This window comes from Manacus vitellinus, unplaced genomic scaffold, assembly GCF_001715985.3.
Source record: "Manacus vitellinus isolate BGI_N305 unplaced genomic scaffold, ASM171598v3 scaffold_97_pilon, whole genome shotgun sequence".
Classification (NCBI taxonomy): domain Eukaryota; kingdom Metazoa; phylum Chordata; class Aves; order Passeriformes; family Pipridae; genus Manacus; species Manacus vitellinus.
The window spans coordinates 582,278-598,421 of record NW_021940906.1 but is presented as its reverse complement, the minus strand read 5'-3'; the positions used below and the strand labels follow the sequence as shown (position 1 = coordinate 598,421).

Here is a 16,144-nt window from a genome sequence, read left to right as displayed (position 1 = left end):
TAAAACCCCTGCTGACAATCACTTTGGGGAGGGTGGGGAGAAATCAGTTTTAGAAGCTGCTGCTTCTAAAACACAGCAGCTCCAGTAATAGTTGCTGCAGATGGGTTTGGGAGTGTCTGTGGTTGGCATTCCCTGTAGCATCTGCTGTGTCCCCAGTGTCAGGCTGAGTCTGCAGCAAGCTGTGCTGAAAGGGGGGAATGACCAGATCTGTCAGATTCTTGGGGGATGTTGTCTGCTGCTTCGTACCTCTTTTAAATTTATGACCTTCAAGAGGCTCTTTTTAAAAAAACGAGCTGCCTTGTCTTCCCTGTGTAACAGTTCTCAGTGTATCAGTGCTTATTATCATTTCCCTGTGCAGGAATTCCAAACTGGAGCATCTCAGTGATGCTCAAACTTCTGGTACATGGAAAAATCCTAGGTCTCTCATGTAAAGATATCACAGTTTTAAGCTTTTCCTTCCCTGGGTAGTGTTCCTGCTCCCCCCTCCAAAGTACAGGGACTGGGTCTCTAATCAGAACTGACTGCTGAGGCTTGTGCAGCCCAAAGTGACAGGATACTGCCACCTGAGCCCCCTGCCTGCCCTGGGCACTCCCTGGGAGTCACACTGCATAGGGACACTGCAGCTCTCCCTGAGGGCATCTCTATCATGGGTGACCATAGAACACAAGTGGTTGTACAAAGTATGTTGTGATGGATTTCTGGATGAGAGCTCTACTGTTAGTCTACAAATGCACGGCTGATGTTCAGAGAGAACCTTTAGCTTCTTTATTTGCGTTTGACTGCAGCATCTGAGAGATGCTCCCTTGAGTCTGAGGTCCTTTTCCTGCAGATTTGTCCTGTTCTTTTGTTTCAGGGATATGCAGGAGCTTGCTCACTTGGCAGTGGTTGGGCAAGTGCAGGGCCGGCCCTCGTTTCCTAATAGCAGATGGATACATGGGTCCTGCCAGCAGGGCCTACGGGATGTGCAGGAGTGCTGTGACCAGGGTGGGTGCTGGACCTGAACAGGAGCATGAGGTGACGGATCTACCAGCTTTGTGCTTGCTGGAGCAGCACTTGCAAGCGGTTTCCCAGCTGGAAAGCAAAGACCTATTTGCACAGGTCTGTTTAATCCTGTGTTCCTGCAAACATGGAAGGGCTTCCTGTGACAGCTTCTCTTGCTGCACTGGGGAGCTTTAAGGTGTTTGCTTAAACCTAAAAAATTATTTCTTTCTGCAACGAAATGCCAGATTGCTGAAATGCAACCTGCAATCCTGGTACAGGCTGTACCAGTGGGGAGCTGAGTGTGGGTCAGGTATGTGTGGGGGTTGGATTGTGGCTGCTCCCAGAAGAGCTTGAGTGGGATGAATGGTTCTCCTTAGGGCATCTCCCCTCTGTACTTGTCTCACAAGTGAGTTGAGGCTGTTCAAGGGGAAATAACAACAGCCATTCCAGAGCTGGTTGGGTCAGGAAAAGGGACAGAGGTACAACCCTGAGTGATGTTGCTCATCTTCCATAGCTGGTGGTAGGAACAGCTGCAGTAGTAGGAGTGACACTCCTGCCTTGGGGTGCCAGGATGTGACACCAGCCTGCTGCCCCTCAGCTCTCCTTGGTCCCTACTGCAGACGTGCCTGCTCTCGGTGTGGCCTCTTTGCTGTGCTCGCTGATGCCACTGTGATGCTCTTGCTTCTGCCTGGAATCCAGGGGCTGATGTGACAGGTCCCATTGCCTGTGGGGAGGGATGGGGACAGAGAGCCCAAGGCCTGGTTATCCTGGGAACAAGATAATTGTAAGATGGGAGAAGCAACAAGCCCACAGTGGTCCCCTTGTCCCAGTTGTCACTCCAGCCATGCCCAAACACTGCTGCTCTACCTGCCGAGCTGTGCCGGGGCTGAAAGCTGAGGATGGGTAGGTCAATAACAAGGGGAATGTTGAATATCTCCATTGACCCCCTTCAAACTACTCAAGGTGATTTGGATGCACAGGGCTGTAGTGCACATGGATGAGGGCTATTCTCTGGTGCTGCTGCTGGGAGGAGCTCCTGGAGAATGCTCTGTCCCCTGACTTAAAGCAGAGCCTGGCTTGTGAATCAGCTTCATGATAAATAAACAGCAGGTACAGTAAGCAAAGCCAAAGGCTGTGGGAGCTGGTGAAATGTTAGTGTTCCTTTGGGTTATCTGAGAGTTCAAGGGCTCTGCCTGGCTGGTCACTCTGCAGGGCTCTGTGGGCACCATCAGCCCCCGTGGAGGCAGCATGTGATTTGGATAGTGATGTGGGGGAGCTGCTCTCTCCAGGATGCTGCTGCTGCTGAGGGTCAGACTGCAGTGTGGATCGAGGGCTGGCAGGAGAGCCCACGGCCCTTCCCTGGCTCCCCCAGCCTAGTCAGTCAGCAGCATTTCCCCATCAGGTGCCTGTTACCTGTGTAGTATCAAGGTGAGATTTTTCTTTTTTCAAAGATCAGTGCTACTAAGATTCATGAAGGGAAACACTGAGGCAGAAGGTATTTATAGCATTTCCAAAAACTGCCTTTTGGAACAAATGCAGCCGTTTGTCTTTGCTTTCCAGGAGTAGTTTTGTTTAACCACCGTAAGACTTCTTTTAAAATTTCTCTGGCACTCTAAAGACAGTCATTCTGTCAGAGCAAGAGATGACATCTTCATGGGGATTTCCCATTGTGTTCAGATGGAGTTATATGGGAGACTGACTTTTTATGTGGACAGATAGTGATAAGACAAAGAGGAATGGTTTTAAACTAAAAGAGGAGAGATTTAAATTAGATATTAGGGAAGAAATTCTTCCTTGTCAGAGTGGTGAGGCCCTGGCACAGGTTGCCCAGAGAAGCTGTGGCTGACCCATCCCTGGAAGTGTCCAAGGCCAGGTTGGATGGGGCTTGGAGGAACCTGGTCTAATGGAAGGTGTCCCTGCCCGTGGCAGACAGTGGAATGGGATGAGCTTTAAGGTTCTTCCAACCTAAACCTTTATGATTTCTGACTTCTATAGTTTTCCTGTTCACTAACAAAATTTGGCTAGGTTTCTCATCTGTGCCTCCACCTGGTATCTTAAAGGTATCTTGACATTCAATCTGTAGAATATTCAAAATAGCTTCTCTACAGACCAAATACAGGTTTGAGGAGACCTGTACTCTTTGGCCATGGCTGTAATGGCTAGAAATATGTTGTTTTATGAGAAAAATCAGGTCTGAAGGGATTGTTGTGAACCATAAAATCAATCAATGTCTGTATTGTCTTCAGTAGTAATTGTAACTGGGGATCATTTTCAACTCTCTACAAGTAAAGCATTCTGCAGTTCATTAAAGCTCCAACCTTGAAGTGTTCCTTGAGCTGATGAAAATCAGAGGTCAGGATTCTTGGAATGCAGCTGTTGCAGTTCCCTTTGCTATTGAAAACTGCCTCCAAACACAGCTCCTTCCAGCGGGGAGATCCTGTGGCAAAGGCCAGCCCAAAGCCATGCAACTGGAATCTCCCAAGGGTTGTTTTATTTAAAAGGCAAATGAACTTGTCTTGTAGAAGGGATTATTTTGGGGCATTCTGCTTTGCAAGGAACAGAGGTCATTCCTTCAACTCTTCTCAAGGAGAAGGGGGGATGCACAGAGCAGGACAGTGATAACAATCAGCCCTGCTGATGTTTGAGGGCAGTGGAACTCACTGCACAACTGACTCTGGCTGGGCACCTTTGAGGTGATTTAACAAAAATGAGGATGGTTTGAATAGGTCCTTGAAGTTCCTGGAATGATTAGAAGTGTCACCAGGCTGTATTGAATCAGCAAGAGCAGTGGAACAACTGGGCACTTCATGCAGACACACTTGAGGGCAATTACAATATTTAAATCTGAACCCAAATAACTTGACTGTGATCCTGGTGCTTCTAGGTACTGAGCAGGTAACAGCCTGGTGGGGTGTGAACAGGGGCCTCTTAAGTCAGGGCTGGATTTAGTATTCTCTTATGACTCTATGTATAGTCTTCCAAGAATCAAATGCCTGGCTCTTTGGAAGGACAGGGAGAAGATCCCAGCATGCCCAGCTGTTTTTTGAGGGTCTGGAGGACTGTCCAGTGTAAGGCTCTGCAGACACAGCTCCTCTGCCTGGGGCTGCAAAAGTGGGGATTGCCCAAGCCTCCAGGACAGGTGGAAGGTGCAAATTTGGAAACTCGCTGCTTTCTAAAAATAATGACAGAAGGAAGGCTATAAACAAACATCCTTCCCCCCCAAAATCAGTCATCCACAGCACGTTTTCAATTCCAACAGCTTGCTGAAATAAACCTTAGAAGATCCTGTGAGCAGGAATAGCCTAATGCTGCAAAGCTGGAAGCTTAAGCACAACTTCCACACTTCCTTGTTCTGCACCTTTTTGGGGCGTTTGCTGATGTTGCCAAGCAGACTGAGCTGATGGTTCTGCAGAAGTGTGTGCCTGTTCCAGTACCCATGGGGATTGTAGTTCCACATTACAGCACAAGCTGATTTTAAAATATAACAGACTGTGACCCGCAGCAACTCCAGAGCAGATCTATGCCCTGATGCGCTGTAGCCCTTTGGAAGAGTAAGTCAGCAACTGGAATGCTCCTGACTGGTGCAAATGGCCTCTGAGCAAGGAGGGCATGCTACCTGCATTTCCTGTGGAAACACTGGGATGCTGTTGGCTTCCTCAGTATGTTTGTCTCTTCCCACAGATGCAAGAAACACTGAACCTTAGTTAAGAGTTGTGTTGAGGGCCAAGGGCAGACCGTTCTAGGTGGGCTTGCTCTGACTTGTGCTTTTGAAACGCATTTAGGGAAGGGGTGTTTTCTGGGTTTTTTCTGGGTTTGCATTCAGAAGTCCTGTTTTATGGTTGTGGAGGGCTTCAGTGGGGTTAATTTGCAATTGCACTAATAAATGCATCCCTAGCTCTTCAAAGCTCCTGATCTTTTTGCATTTTTCATTTGCAATGTTTCTTAGAACCTTAAACTTATAGCTCTCATAGTCAACCCTTTGACCACATGTACATGAGCAGGGGTGTGTTTTGTTGGTCCTGAGTGTTTCCCTTCTAGCAGAGCCTGTGCTGCCCTTCAGTCAAGTGGGATGGCACAAAGGGATCCCCAGGAACAAGCCAAGGGGGATGCTGCAGTTTCCCTCTGTAAACAGAGCAGTACAAACAGTTTGTGCTGTCTGTTGGTAGGTGGGAGAAGGAATTTGGGTCTAGTTACTGACCCTGAACACTCCTGATCTCCCCCAGGATCTGCTGCCATTCTGTGCGACCGTGCCCTCCCCTTGTTTTGCCTCACTGCACGTTGAATGTCAGATAGCCATCGATTTCTTTTCCCCAGTTACAGCCCTGTTGGTGTCAGCAGCAGGGAAACCTGAGATGAGCTCCTCATGAAGGTGCCAGCCAAGCCACCACAGTGCTGCCAGCAGTCTGGCCCTGAGCACGGCAGTGTCACAGAGCCCGTGGGTGGCAGGAGACCCTGCAGTTTGTGGGCTGGGCCCTGTCCCTGGCAAAGGACAGAAGCCATATGGAGTAGGGAGGTACTTAACTGAAGGGGCACATGGACATGTTTTCACCAGTTTGAGTGGCTATGACTTGCCCTGGCCTGGAGCTGCTGTAGCCCTGGTACAGTAACACAAGGCAGCACTGTGTCACTGTCAGGGTTGCTCAGCATCTTGGGGTACAGAAATGCTTTTAGAAACACAGATCTCCTCCTGCCATAATCCCTCCCATTTAGGTTCCTCCTTTGAAGTGTAACTTTAGCTGTTAATACTCTAAATGTTGGGATATGTAAATATGGGCACATCCAAATACTGTCAGTAAGGCCTGGGGTGGAGCTGTGCGGTTGCTCCACAGGGAATACGGCTCCCAGGGTTGCTTGGGATTGGCTCTGGTCCCATTGGAAACAGTTGAGGCTGCGGAAATCCCCCTCTTGGATGCCCCTCAAGTGTGTTCAGGCTCCACAGACAGGCAGCTGTCTGGACAGAAACAGAAGCTGCCAGGAGGCTCCTGTCACCTGAAACGTCCCTTTCCATACCTGTAATCCATTTGGATCAGGTTCATTTGATACTTCTCAGTTAACTGTGCTAAAACTATCCATGGAACAGATTGTCTAATTGTCCTGAAACATCAAAACATCTGTCAGGTGCCCTCCTGGGAGCTGCCCAGGGCATGCAGGAGGTTTGGGGGTGGAGGGTAATGTTGGGGAGCAGGAGGTACCTCTGCCTGCCCTTGCACTTCTAAATAGTCAAAGGATTCCTAACAGGGGACTGGTCTAATCTGGTACTAAATTTGTTAATATGCTAGTGGTTACTTAAGGGGTGGAAATGGTAAAATTAAGAGTATCGTTTAATGAAAATTATCTGTATTTGCATATATATGTATGTATATCAGTCACTGTCCACAGGTTTTGGCGAGGTTGTATATGGGACTGGGATGTAGGAGCTTGCAATTTGAGGTGCAAAACTTTATTGAGATCAGGGAATGTGGATTGAAGCATGGAAAGAACCTAAGGGAATCCTAGCCCTTGCAGCCATCAGAGCTGTACCAGGAAAACACTTAAGAACTGGTTTTAAGTTTGTACAGCCCTTCTATGGTGCTGGGTGACCTGGCAGAGTTTGAGCTGGTACCTGACAACATCTGCGTGTCAAGGGCCTGGGAAAAGGTGTGCATGGACCAAGATAATGCGTGGGGTTCAATTTGAGGGACAGAATCCCTTTGCTGGAGACCAAGGACTATGGATTGGGGCAAAGAACCAAGGAGAGTGGCAGCCCTGCCACCATCGGAGCTTCCCACATCATTGTACTGCAGTGACTTAGGGACACTTGGTTTGTCACTGATGTGGGAAAGGGGCTGCCCTGTAGCTGTGCCTCAGTGATGTACTGCCTCACCGCGTCCGGGGCAGGGACACATTTCCTTTTCACGTGTAAGGTACAGCTCAGGCCAGCCTGGCTCTCTGTGACCCAGGGTGGTCATGGAGCTGATCTGTTCCCAACCTAGAGCAGCAAAGCTTCCTGCCCAACCTGCAGGACAAAGCCTGGCTGTGCCCCACCACCAAGACAGTGAGGCAAGAGAAGGGTAACCCTGGGCTGACTGGTCAGGGATTCCCCCAAAACCTGCATCCATGCAATCTTTCAGCTCCCTGCCGGGAGAGTAGGACCAGAGGGCTTGGCATGCCAGAGCCACACAGACCTAAAGACCCCTTGCGAGAAACCTGGCAGCAGCACCTTTTCCCACTCTGGGAATGTGGCCCTCACAGAAGGTGAAGCAGTGGTGGGGCAGTGCTGTGCAAGGAGAGTGATGGAGCCTCTCTGGTGATGCCCAGAAGCAGGGCAATGTTAGATGTGACAGAGCTCCTCCACACACCCATGAAGGCTCAGACAACAGCAGAAGCTCAGATCACACCCTGCTGGGCTTCTCCCAGGTTGATTCCAGAGGCCCATCTGCACAACCTTAGAGTACGGACAGATGATGGCAGGTGGGTCACCAAGCCAAGAACCCCTGAGCACTGCCCAGGCCCCTCTGGGGGTTATCCCAGCAGAGCCTCAGCCTCGGTTCCCAGGTCTGACACGTGTCACTGTGAGCCATGGGGAGAAACTGTAGATCTTTCAGACTGAGGAGGCTGCTGGCAGGGACTGGGATGTGTTATGGGGTGTAGAGGAAAAGCAGTTTGGGATTGTACAGGACTTCATGGGAGACACCAAAGGTAGGATAAGAGAGCATTCGGTCATTTGGGGAAGACCAAGAGTAGGAAGTACAGGGTTAAGGGGATAAAAGGGGTCAGCTGTGTGTGTTTAGGTGGCTGGTCAGTGTGTTTGGCCATGCCCTGCCCATTACAGCCTGTCCTGGGTGGACAGCAGCTGGAGTGGGACTGTGGCCTCAGGGGCTTGTATATCCCTGGCAGACTGAGGGCCTAAACAAACATACCTGCAGGATCCACCTTTTACATGTATTTTCATCAGTGGACTTCCATCCTGTCAAGCCAATGACAGGAGAAAGATGAGGCTGTGGTTGTGGCCAGGTTCATGTGGGTGCTCCTCTGATCTGTGTGGCCAGGCATGTGTGTATCCATACCTGTGGTGGACACGTGTGCTCTGTGCCTGCTGGGCACGCATCTCCAGCCTCGCAGCCGCTTGGAACTGGAGTCATGGAGTAGCCACCCTTGGACTGTTGTGTCCAGGTGGTGTCTTCTCCTTTAGCACATAGCAGACAGGTTTGTCAGGTACTTCAGATATATTCCTACCATCAGCATCTAACAAACTTATGGCTTTTTTCCATTTTTATAGGAAAAACTCTCACCCTGATCCAGACACTGAAACTTGTCAACTGATGGGACAAAGAACTGAGACACTTGGCTGTTCTAGGACACTAAAACATAGGGTTTAGACAAAGAATATTTTCCCCCCGTGGAGGCTTACACCTGCCAAACCCTGTAGCAGTCTTGGGAGGCTTTTCTATCCCTCTTCTCTATTTCCAGATTTTCACACATCATGGTATTCCTTTTGACTTCTTTTGCAAGCTAGCTCTGGCTCTGCCTTCCGCTTCCCCTATGCTTTGGTTTGGGTCCCCAGTGTGAGCTGCTGGCTGTGGGCTGGTTCTGCTTCTCTGCCTCCAGCTGCTGCTTGGAGGTGCCTCTTGAATGTTGTGACTGACTTGCTTTTTCTTTCTCTTTCACTGTATCTCTTTCTCTCTCTCCAATCTGTCTTTTGCATTCTCCATTCTTCCCACCTCCGTCACTGCAGGTTCATCATGCCTAGTGGCATATAAAAAGACTCCACCTCCTGTCCCACCACGGACCACATCAAAGCCGTTCATCTCTGTCACTGTGCAGAGCAGCACTGAATCAGCCCAGGACACCTACCTGGACAGCCAGGACCACAAGAGTGAGGTGACCAGCCAGTCAGGGCTCAGCAATTCCTCGGACAGCTTGGACAGCACCAGGACACCCAGTGTGACGAGGGGGAGCGTCGTGACTCCAGCCAGAGACACTCCAGAGTTACCTCAGAAAAATGCAACTTTGAAAAGTGACAAAGGGACTCTGACTAGCGAAGAGCCTAAAGTGGAGAATATCCCCAAAAGAAAGCTGTCGTCTATAGGCATACAAGTATGGAGTAGTTTGTTCTCCTTTGTCCCAAGGAATGTCCTTACCCCATCCATTTAGCGTGTGCCTTTTCTGTGACCAAGTGTGCATCTGAGCTCACTTAGAATAGCAAGAGACACTCACTGCCTTGTCAGACTAACTGCCTGTGTTCCCGGGGTGAGGGACAGTAGCACCTTCCCATAACAGCCCAGAAAGGACTAAGTTCTTTCAGTACAAATTTAGTGTTTCCGAGAGCAGTGGGATTATGTTAACTGAGTGAGTACCTCTGAAGAGGCCTTTTGCTGCTGGTCTGCCTGTACTTTGTACTCCTTCCCATCAACCTGCTCCTTGTCTGCCATGGTTCTAGGGACCTTCTGCTTGACATCCACGTGGGATGGGCTGCTGCAGTGCCACGTGGTCCCAGAGCTGTAGGCAGGAGGGATCAATTCCTTGCTGTCCACCATTCCCAGCAGGTTGCTGCTTCCCTTCCTGGAAGCATTTAAGTCTGTGGAAATCAGTGGAAATAAGCTGTTGATTTTGTGGTCAAATGAGAACCCATGTAAATCCATGCTGTAGTCAGCAAAACTGCATCTTCTGGAGCTGCACCCTCCTCCAGGGACAGGTTTCTTAGTTACAGGTGGCTATCAGCTCTTGTTCTGTGCCAGGTGCTGGTTCAGGGCTGTTTCCTGCAGATGGGAACTTGAGCAGCTTTAAATGTAGGATCTGAGCTTTGAACCACCGTCTGTGTGCTGAACAAGTTCTCCATCAGCTTTACAGCAAGGCTACCCGACCAGTGAGGTACAGGTGACAGTGAAGCTCCTCTGCAAGGTTAGTGGGGCAGAACACCTGCTGGAAGGGCAGCAAGGTGAGAGAACATGCATTGAGAGGCTGAGTGCCATCTTCTCCTCTTCTCTGAGCTAGTTCCCAAGCCACCTAGATTTCTTTCCTAAAACCTTCTAACCCTCTTATCTGGAGCTGTGGAGGGTGTCAGTCCCTGGGAGAGAGGAAGCAGGGCTTTACTGTCAGTCTCAATCAGCTCTCTGTCCCCACTTGAATCCCTTGGCCCTTGCCCATGTGGGATGGCACACACACAGGGACACACGGCCCTGCCCTGCCATGCAGACACAGGTGGGTGGGCTCTTAGAGCAGGTACCTGGCAGCAGCCCAGAGGACACAGCCCTGATCCTCAGGTGGGAGCAGAGCTGAGCAGTAGCCTCATGCCTCTCCTTAGACAACCCTCCCGTTGGCGTGTGGTGTCAGCATTGCTCTGTGTGTGTGCAGCACCCCGGTCTACTAATGTGAATTCCAGCAGCAAGTTCTTGTGTCTGTTTTTGTCTGTATTTTTTTTGTTTAATAAGGTTGACTGCCTTCAGCCAGTGGCAAAAGAGGAGCCTCCTCCACCAGCCACCAAATTCCAGTCCATCGGGGTACAGGTAGAGGACGAGTGGCGGTAAGTGAGACGCAACCTTGTGTAGTTTTCTTTCTTTTAAATTGTGCTTCCCCCACTTCTGCTTAGACCTTCTTCCCTGCTTTGTGCCAGTGAGTGGTGTTGAATGGGGCCCATGGAGAGCTCTTCCTCCACAGCACGTACCCACTGCAAAAACCACTTGTTCTGTAACAGCCAAATCAATAGGAGCTTGACATTAAATAAAAAAATAAAAAACTACAAGCTGTAATTATAGATGTGCGTCAGCCCTCTCGTCTGAACGGCCGATTGCAGTAAGCAGGCAACCTTATAATTCTGTCTGTCTGAGTGTGTGGTGTGTCTGTGTGTGAGGAGGGGCAGGGTGAGGCTCCACTGTAGGCATAAACCAAATGGATTTCACTGTCGGTGCGGGAGGCTGGCCAGGTCGAGTCCTGCTATTGAATGTCTGCTTTTGATCTCTCTAGAAACAGCCACTCTCGCAGCATGTCCTCCAAACAGGACACAGACTCTGACACACAGGAGCCCAATAACTCCAACTGTAAATCATCTGAGAGAAGCCTCGCTGAGTGCCCCCAGCACAACTCCATTGGTGTTGATGCCACCACCAGGCAACCAGCCAAGCCCTCACAGATTAAGAGAAACCTCTCCTATGGAGAAAACAATGACCCAGCCCTGGAGCCTTCTTCCCTTCCTCCCCCTGACCCCTGGCTCGAGACCTCCACATCACCATCGGAGCCCACGCAGCCCGGGGCCTGCCGGCGGGATGGGTTCTGGTTCCTGAAGCTGCTGCAGGCAGAGACAGAGCGCTTGGAAGGCTGGTGCCGTCAGATGGACCAGGAGACCAAAGAGAACAATCTCTCTGAGGAAGGTGGGTGTTGGCAGCCTCTGACTGTGCAGGCAGGGCCTGGTCGCACGCCTGTTTGGCGATGTCCGCATCCCTGGAAGTGAGCAAGGCCAGGTTGGATGTGTGGTGTTGGAGCAACCTGGCCTGGTGGAAGGTGTTCTTGACCATGGCAGGGAGTAGGAATGAGATGGCCTTCCAACCCAAACCATTCCTTGATTCTGTGAAATTACTTGAAGCCCACAGAGGCAGAGCATGGAGGTGAGGATGGGATAAGGAACACTTTTTCCTTGGAAAGGATAAGGTAACTTCCTCTAGCAAATGGAATAAGAAATAAGGCTGTGATGCAGCATATAAGACGTGCACGGGATGATGTGGCTTCTGACTACTCAAAACCGCTAAAAGCTTAAATGGATTTAATCTTAAAAGAAGTTAAATGGGAAAAGCTTTCAGGGAGGCTGTGGGATCTCTCCAAGCCTCACGCATTACACATTCAAACAGGGAAAAGCTTAGCTGGCAGTGGGACAAAATGAACACAACTTTTGAGCTTGTTTAATATGTTCAGTTGATGAACTTGTCTTTATAGGAAAGTAGAGGTTTCTTCATATAGGAAAGCCTCACTGAATTTGTGCTGAATACACCAAAAGCATATGCACAGGGAACACAAGGCCACTTGATATTATTGGGTTCAGTCCCAGTTGGGCTTGTTTCATTATTTTCAAATGAGTTGACAAACTGTGGGCTTTTTGCAGTGGGAATCATGCCTATGGTGCATGTAGAGTGACAGGAGTGGGTGACTCTTTGTATGGAGTCTGGTTTTTATGTTTTTAATACCTGAGAAAGGTGAAACAAAGGTGAGGCTCAGTTTTAGCTCACTGTCACTGCTGGGGCCCGAGGAGCTAATGCCTAATCCGATTGCCCTCTAGTGCTGCCCTGGCTGCCAAGGGTGCAGGCCTTGCCAGGGATCTCCCTGCCTCGGGGTGACCTGGTTTGACCTGTGGCAGGAGTGCTCTGACAAGGAAACACACCAAGACTCATGTGAGCTGTGACCTCTAAGAACAATCTGCTGGTAGATCCTGTAACCAAACCCTTGGTGGGTGTGAGTGAGCCCAGCACACGCTTGTCCCACTAAGATTTCCAAACACTCTGAGCTAGCTCAGGTGCAGCAGCAGAGCAGGGGGAGAGTGGGGCTCAGCTGGTCCCCGCTAGTGATGGAGCTGCAGGCCCGGGAGTGGGGGAGGCTCTGAACCTGCCTTTGGAAGGGAAGAACCCAAACAGTGTATTTGCACTAATGAGCAGAGGAACGTTGCCATGCCAAAAGGCTGCTTGGAAAACCTGTTAAGAGGAGCATGAAGTCCTGGGTGTCAGAAGTCCTGTCCTCAGTGTGTTAATCCCTGCTGGTACACGGAGGTTGCAGACAGGTCTCCTGCCCTTTGCCACCTTCACCTCGTGCAGGGGTGGAAGAGCAGGATGTGATCTGTGAGGAGGTACCAGCAGACCTACTCACAGGTGGTGCTGGTGGCTCCTGAGGGGCTGAGGGCAGTTTAAAGAACTTTCTGCCATCTTGGGGGTTGTAATGTCCTCAGCCTGGTCTACTTTTGGCCTACCAGAAGGAGCATTAATAGATGGTAAAGACAAATGTAGTTTCAAAACATCATCTCTCCCTGAGAGCACTCAGTGCCTGAAGATCTGTGAAACTGTTTTTCTAATAACTTGAGTGTTTCTTTGCTTCAGAAACTCTGGAGTTTATTGCTGCAATTAATACTCCATTCAAATGAAGTCTTTTTCTTTTTTCCTCACCCACAGTCTTAGGAAAAGTCCTGAGTGCAGTGGGCAGTGCACAATTACTAATGTCACAGAAGTTCCAGCAATTCCATGGCCTCTGTGAACAAAACTTGGTGAGTCTAGATTTGTCTCTTCTGGTTTTCAGAGGGAATATATCTGCTTCAGCAGCACTACAGGAACATGGTGAGGTATTAACAGGCTGCTGTCACTGAAAACAAGGGCAGTGCAGCTGTAGCCTCAGGTCAATGCCACGGTGGGTGAGGGCTGGCTTAACCTGCTGCTTCTCAAGGGTTTTTTGGGGTGAACTGCTGAGGTTTGGCTAAAGAGGAGGGACTGTTTGGAAAGCCTACTCTTGACCAGATATGCTTCCTTTGTGTGTAGATGATGTGGTTGGTAAAACTGTCCCGACAGGATTATCACACTGGTCACATGGCACTAGGAATCGATTTCTGCAAAGGGAATGTAGGGGTTTGCCCTTGTTCAGAGCTGAACAGGGCTAATGTGGATTGATGGAATCTGTGGGTTTGTTTTCCCCTCGAGCTTTATGGATTTTGCCAACTTTCTCAGAGGTGAATTCCCCTTTACATGTAAAATAATCCCAGAGAAACATGAGAAGGAGAGGGTAAAGTGCGGAGCATTTGCCTGCTGATCTGGCTGATCACAGCTGAGCAGCAGCACCACAGGCTGCCAGGCTATCAGCAGAGCTTTGTGCTGAGTTGCTCCAATGTGATCCCAGGTTTTCCAGGGCTGACAATGGCAGTTCAGCTGTCTGGGAACTGGGAAAATCCTGTTCCTGGAAGAAATTTAAGCTACTTAAAATTTTTTTACCCTAGCCTGAGAAGTACTGGTGCTTTCACATTGTTTTGGGGGGGAATGGAGCAAAGTAATTTTGCTCATGAAAGCTCTGTTTGGCTCCTTGGAGTGCTGTACATCTGCATGTGAATTCTCCAGGCATCAGAGCTGTGTTTGTGTTGTGGTGTGTCCACTTCCGTTATTTCCCACCCTGAAATCAGGATCTCTGTGTTCTGGCTTTGATTCCCATGCTGGGGACCTTCAGGTGGGGGTTCCTGCTGTGGGATTAGTGCCAGCAGAGAGTGTCTATCTCAGGGCTATTCTTCAGGCTGCTGTAGAAGTGCAGTCAGTACCTCTGCTTCCTGAGCTTGGCAGAAATGTTTTGGGCTGTAAATGATGACTTTGGGTGTCTGCATGCTCAGGGCTGGTGTCTCCTGTGGGTTCTTGATGGTTTTGGTTGCGGGCAGGCATGAAAGGGTAAAAGGTAAAATATGGTTGCAGGCTGCTCTGCTTGCAGGAAGGTATGTTTGTTCTCAAAGGGTTTTTTTTAATGCTTTCCCTTCTAGAACCCTAATGCCAATCCCAGACCCACAGCCCAGGATTTGGCTGGATTTTGGGATCTCCTTCAGTTGTCCATTGAAGACATCAGCATGAAGTTTGATGAGCTGTACCACCTGAAAGCAAATAGCTGGCAATTGGCAGAGACACCAGAGAGAAAGGTGAGTGTGGGGCACTGGAGAGTGGCCAGAGCACCTTGCAGACAATTTTGGGTATCTATTTCTGTCTGCAGACAGATGCTCTCAAGGACTTCTGCCATCTGGCACTTGTATGGTCTCACAGCCTTGCAAGATACTGAAGCCATTCTTGAGTAAAATTTGGAACAGTTTTGTACAGCTTTTCCAGCTGTTGGGATGGAGAGAGCCCAGAGTGGTGAGCAGTGCTGCAGGGGCCTCCAGTGTTCCCAGCAGTGGGTGAATGGGTTTAACTATTCCTAGTACCTGAGTAGTGTAGAAAACAACTGGAACCTTTTGAAAATGCAGAAGAGGTGGTGTCCCTGGCTCTGCAGTTAAGGGTAGAAGGACTGTGGCTCAGGGCAGGGCAGCATATTAAAATTTTGCAGTTCCAGATCAAGTCATGTTTTCATGCCGCCTGTGCTGTGCTCTGACCTCCAGCTCGGCCAGACACAACCTCTGAACTCCAGGCCACCTCAGAAGGCGCCTGTACTGTGGAAGCTGCGTAGAGCTGTGTCGGGGGAGGTTTAGGTTGGATCTCAGGAAAAGGTTCTTCCCCCAGAAGGTGGTCGGGCACTGAACAGGCTCCCCAGGGCAGTAGTCACAGCCCCAAGGCTGCCAGAGCTCCAGGAGCGTCTGGACAGCACTCTCAGGGACATGGTGGGATTGTTGAGGTGTCTCTGCAAGGCCAGGAGTTGGACTCCATGATCCTGTCTGTGGATCATCAACCTCTGGGTTGTGGACTCCCCGCCCATGGAAGTGTTCAAGGCCAGGTTGGACGGGGCTTGGAGGAACATGGTCTAGTGGAAGGTATCCCTGCCCATGGCAGGGGAGTGAAACTGGATGATCTTCCAGCCCAAACCATTCTGTGATTCCATGAGTCTTGTAGGTCCTTTCTAACTCAAAGACATTCTACGAGTCTGTGAAATGCAAAATGGCACACCTCTAGAAACTGGGGCAGCTGGTTTTGAGGTGTGTTTTGCTCAAGAGCTGCTCCTGCTTCTCTCCCCTGACACTGGATCTCACTGCTCAGTCCCTCACACCTAAAGTCCCCACCAGGTCAGAGCAGGTGTCTGTCTGTGCATGTTTATTTAGATTTGGGGTTTTCCTTACTGTCTCCCTAAAGGAAGAGAAGAAACCACCCCCTCCAGTGCCAAAGAAGCCGGCCAAGTCCAAATCGCAGCTGAACCGGGACAAAGGCTCCGACTCGGACAAGCAGCGGCAGGAGGCGCGGAAGCGGCTGATGGCGGCCAAGCGCGCGGCGTCGGTGCGGCAGAACTCGGCCACGGAGAGCGCTGACAGCATCGAGATCTACGTCCCCGAGGCACAGACCCGCCTCTGAGCCACGGGCAGAGCACGGCACCGGGTGGGTTTTATAAGTCATTAAAAAGGAAAAAAAGGTTCTCTTGAAACTAGTGTGATTTATTCAGTCTAGAGACAATGAGCCATCCTTGAAAAGGGCTCCTGAGTTGGCTTTTTTCTCTCAGCTTTAAGTAATGAAGATTTTAACAAAAAAAAAAAAAAAAAAAAAAAAAA

The 16,144-nt window shown here is 49.8% G+C and overlaps 1 protein-coding gene across 2 annotated transcripts in view; it reads left to right on the top strand.

Annotated features, from left to right (window-relative positions):
• Positions 1 to 16,144, top strand: part of DLGAP4 (DLG associated protein 4) — a 72,344-nt gene extending 56,200 nt beyond the window's left edge. Inside the window, exons 1-7 of one of the 2 annotated variants that reach the window (XM_029965317.1) lie at positions 8,189 to 8,446; positions 8,696 to 9,057; positions 10,392 to 10,483; positions 10,924 to 11,327; positions 13,107 to 13,198; positions 14,444 to 14,596; positions 15,735 to 16,144. In XM_029965317.1, the coding sequence (XP_029821177.1) occupies positions 10,943 to 11,327; positions 13,107 to 13,198; positions 14,444 to 14,596; positions 15,735 to 15,950 (846 nt within the window). In that variant the 5' untranslated portion in view covers positions 8,189 to 8,446; positions 8,696 to 9,057; positions 10,392 to 10,483; positions 10,924 to 10,942 and the 3' untranslated portion in view covers positions 15,951 to 16,144. Of the gene's footprint in view, positions 1 to 8,188; positions 8,447 to 8,695; positions 9,058 to 10,391; positions 10,484 to 10,923; positions 11,328 to 13,106; positions 13,199 to 14,443; positions 14,597 to 15,734 lie in introns of those variants that run through there. The other variant, XM_025896516.2, reaches the window with a different exon arrangement.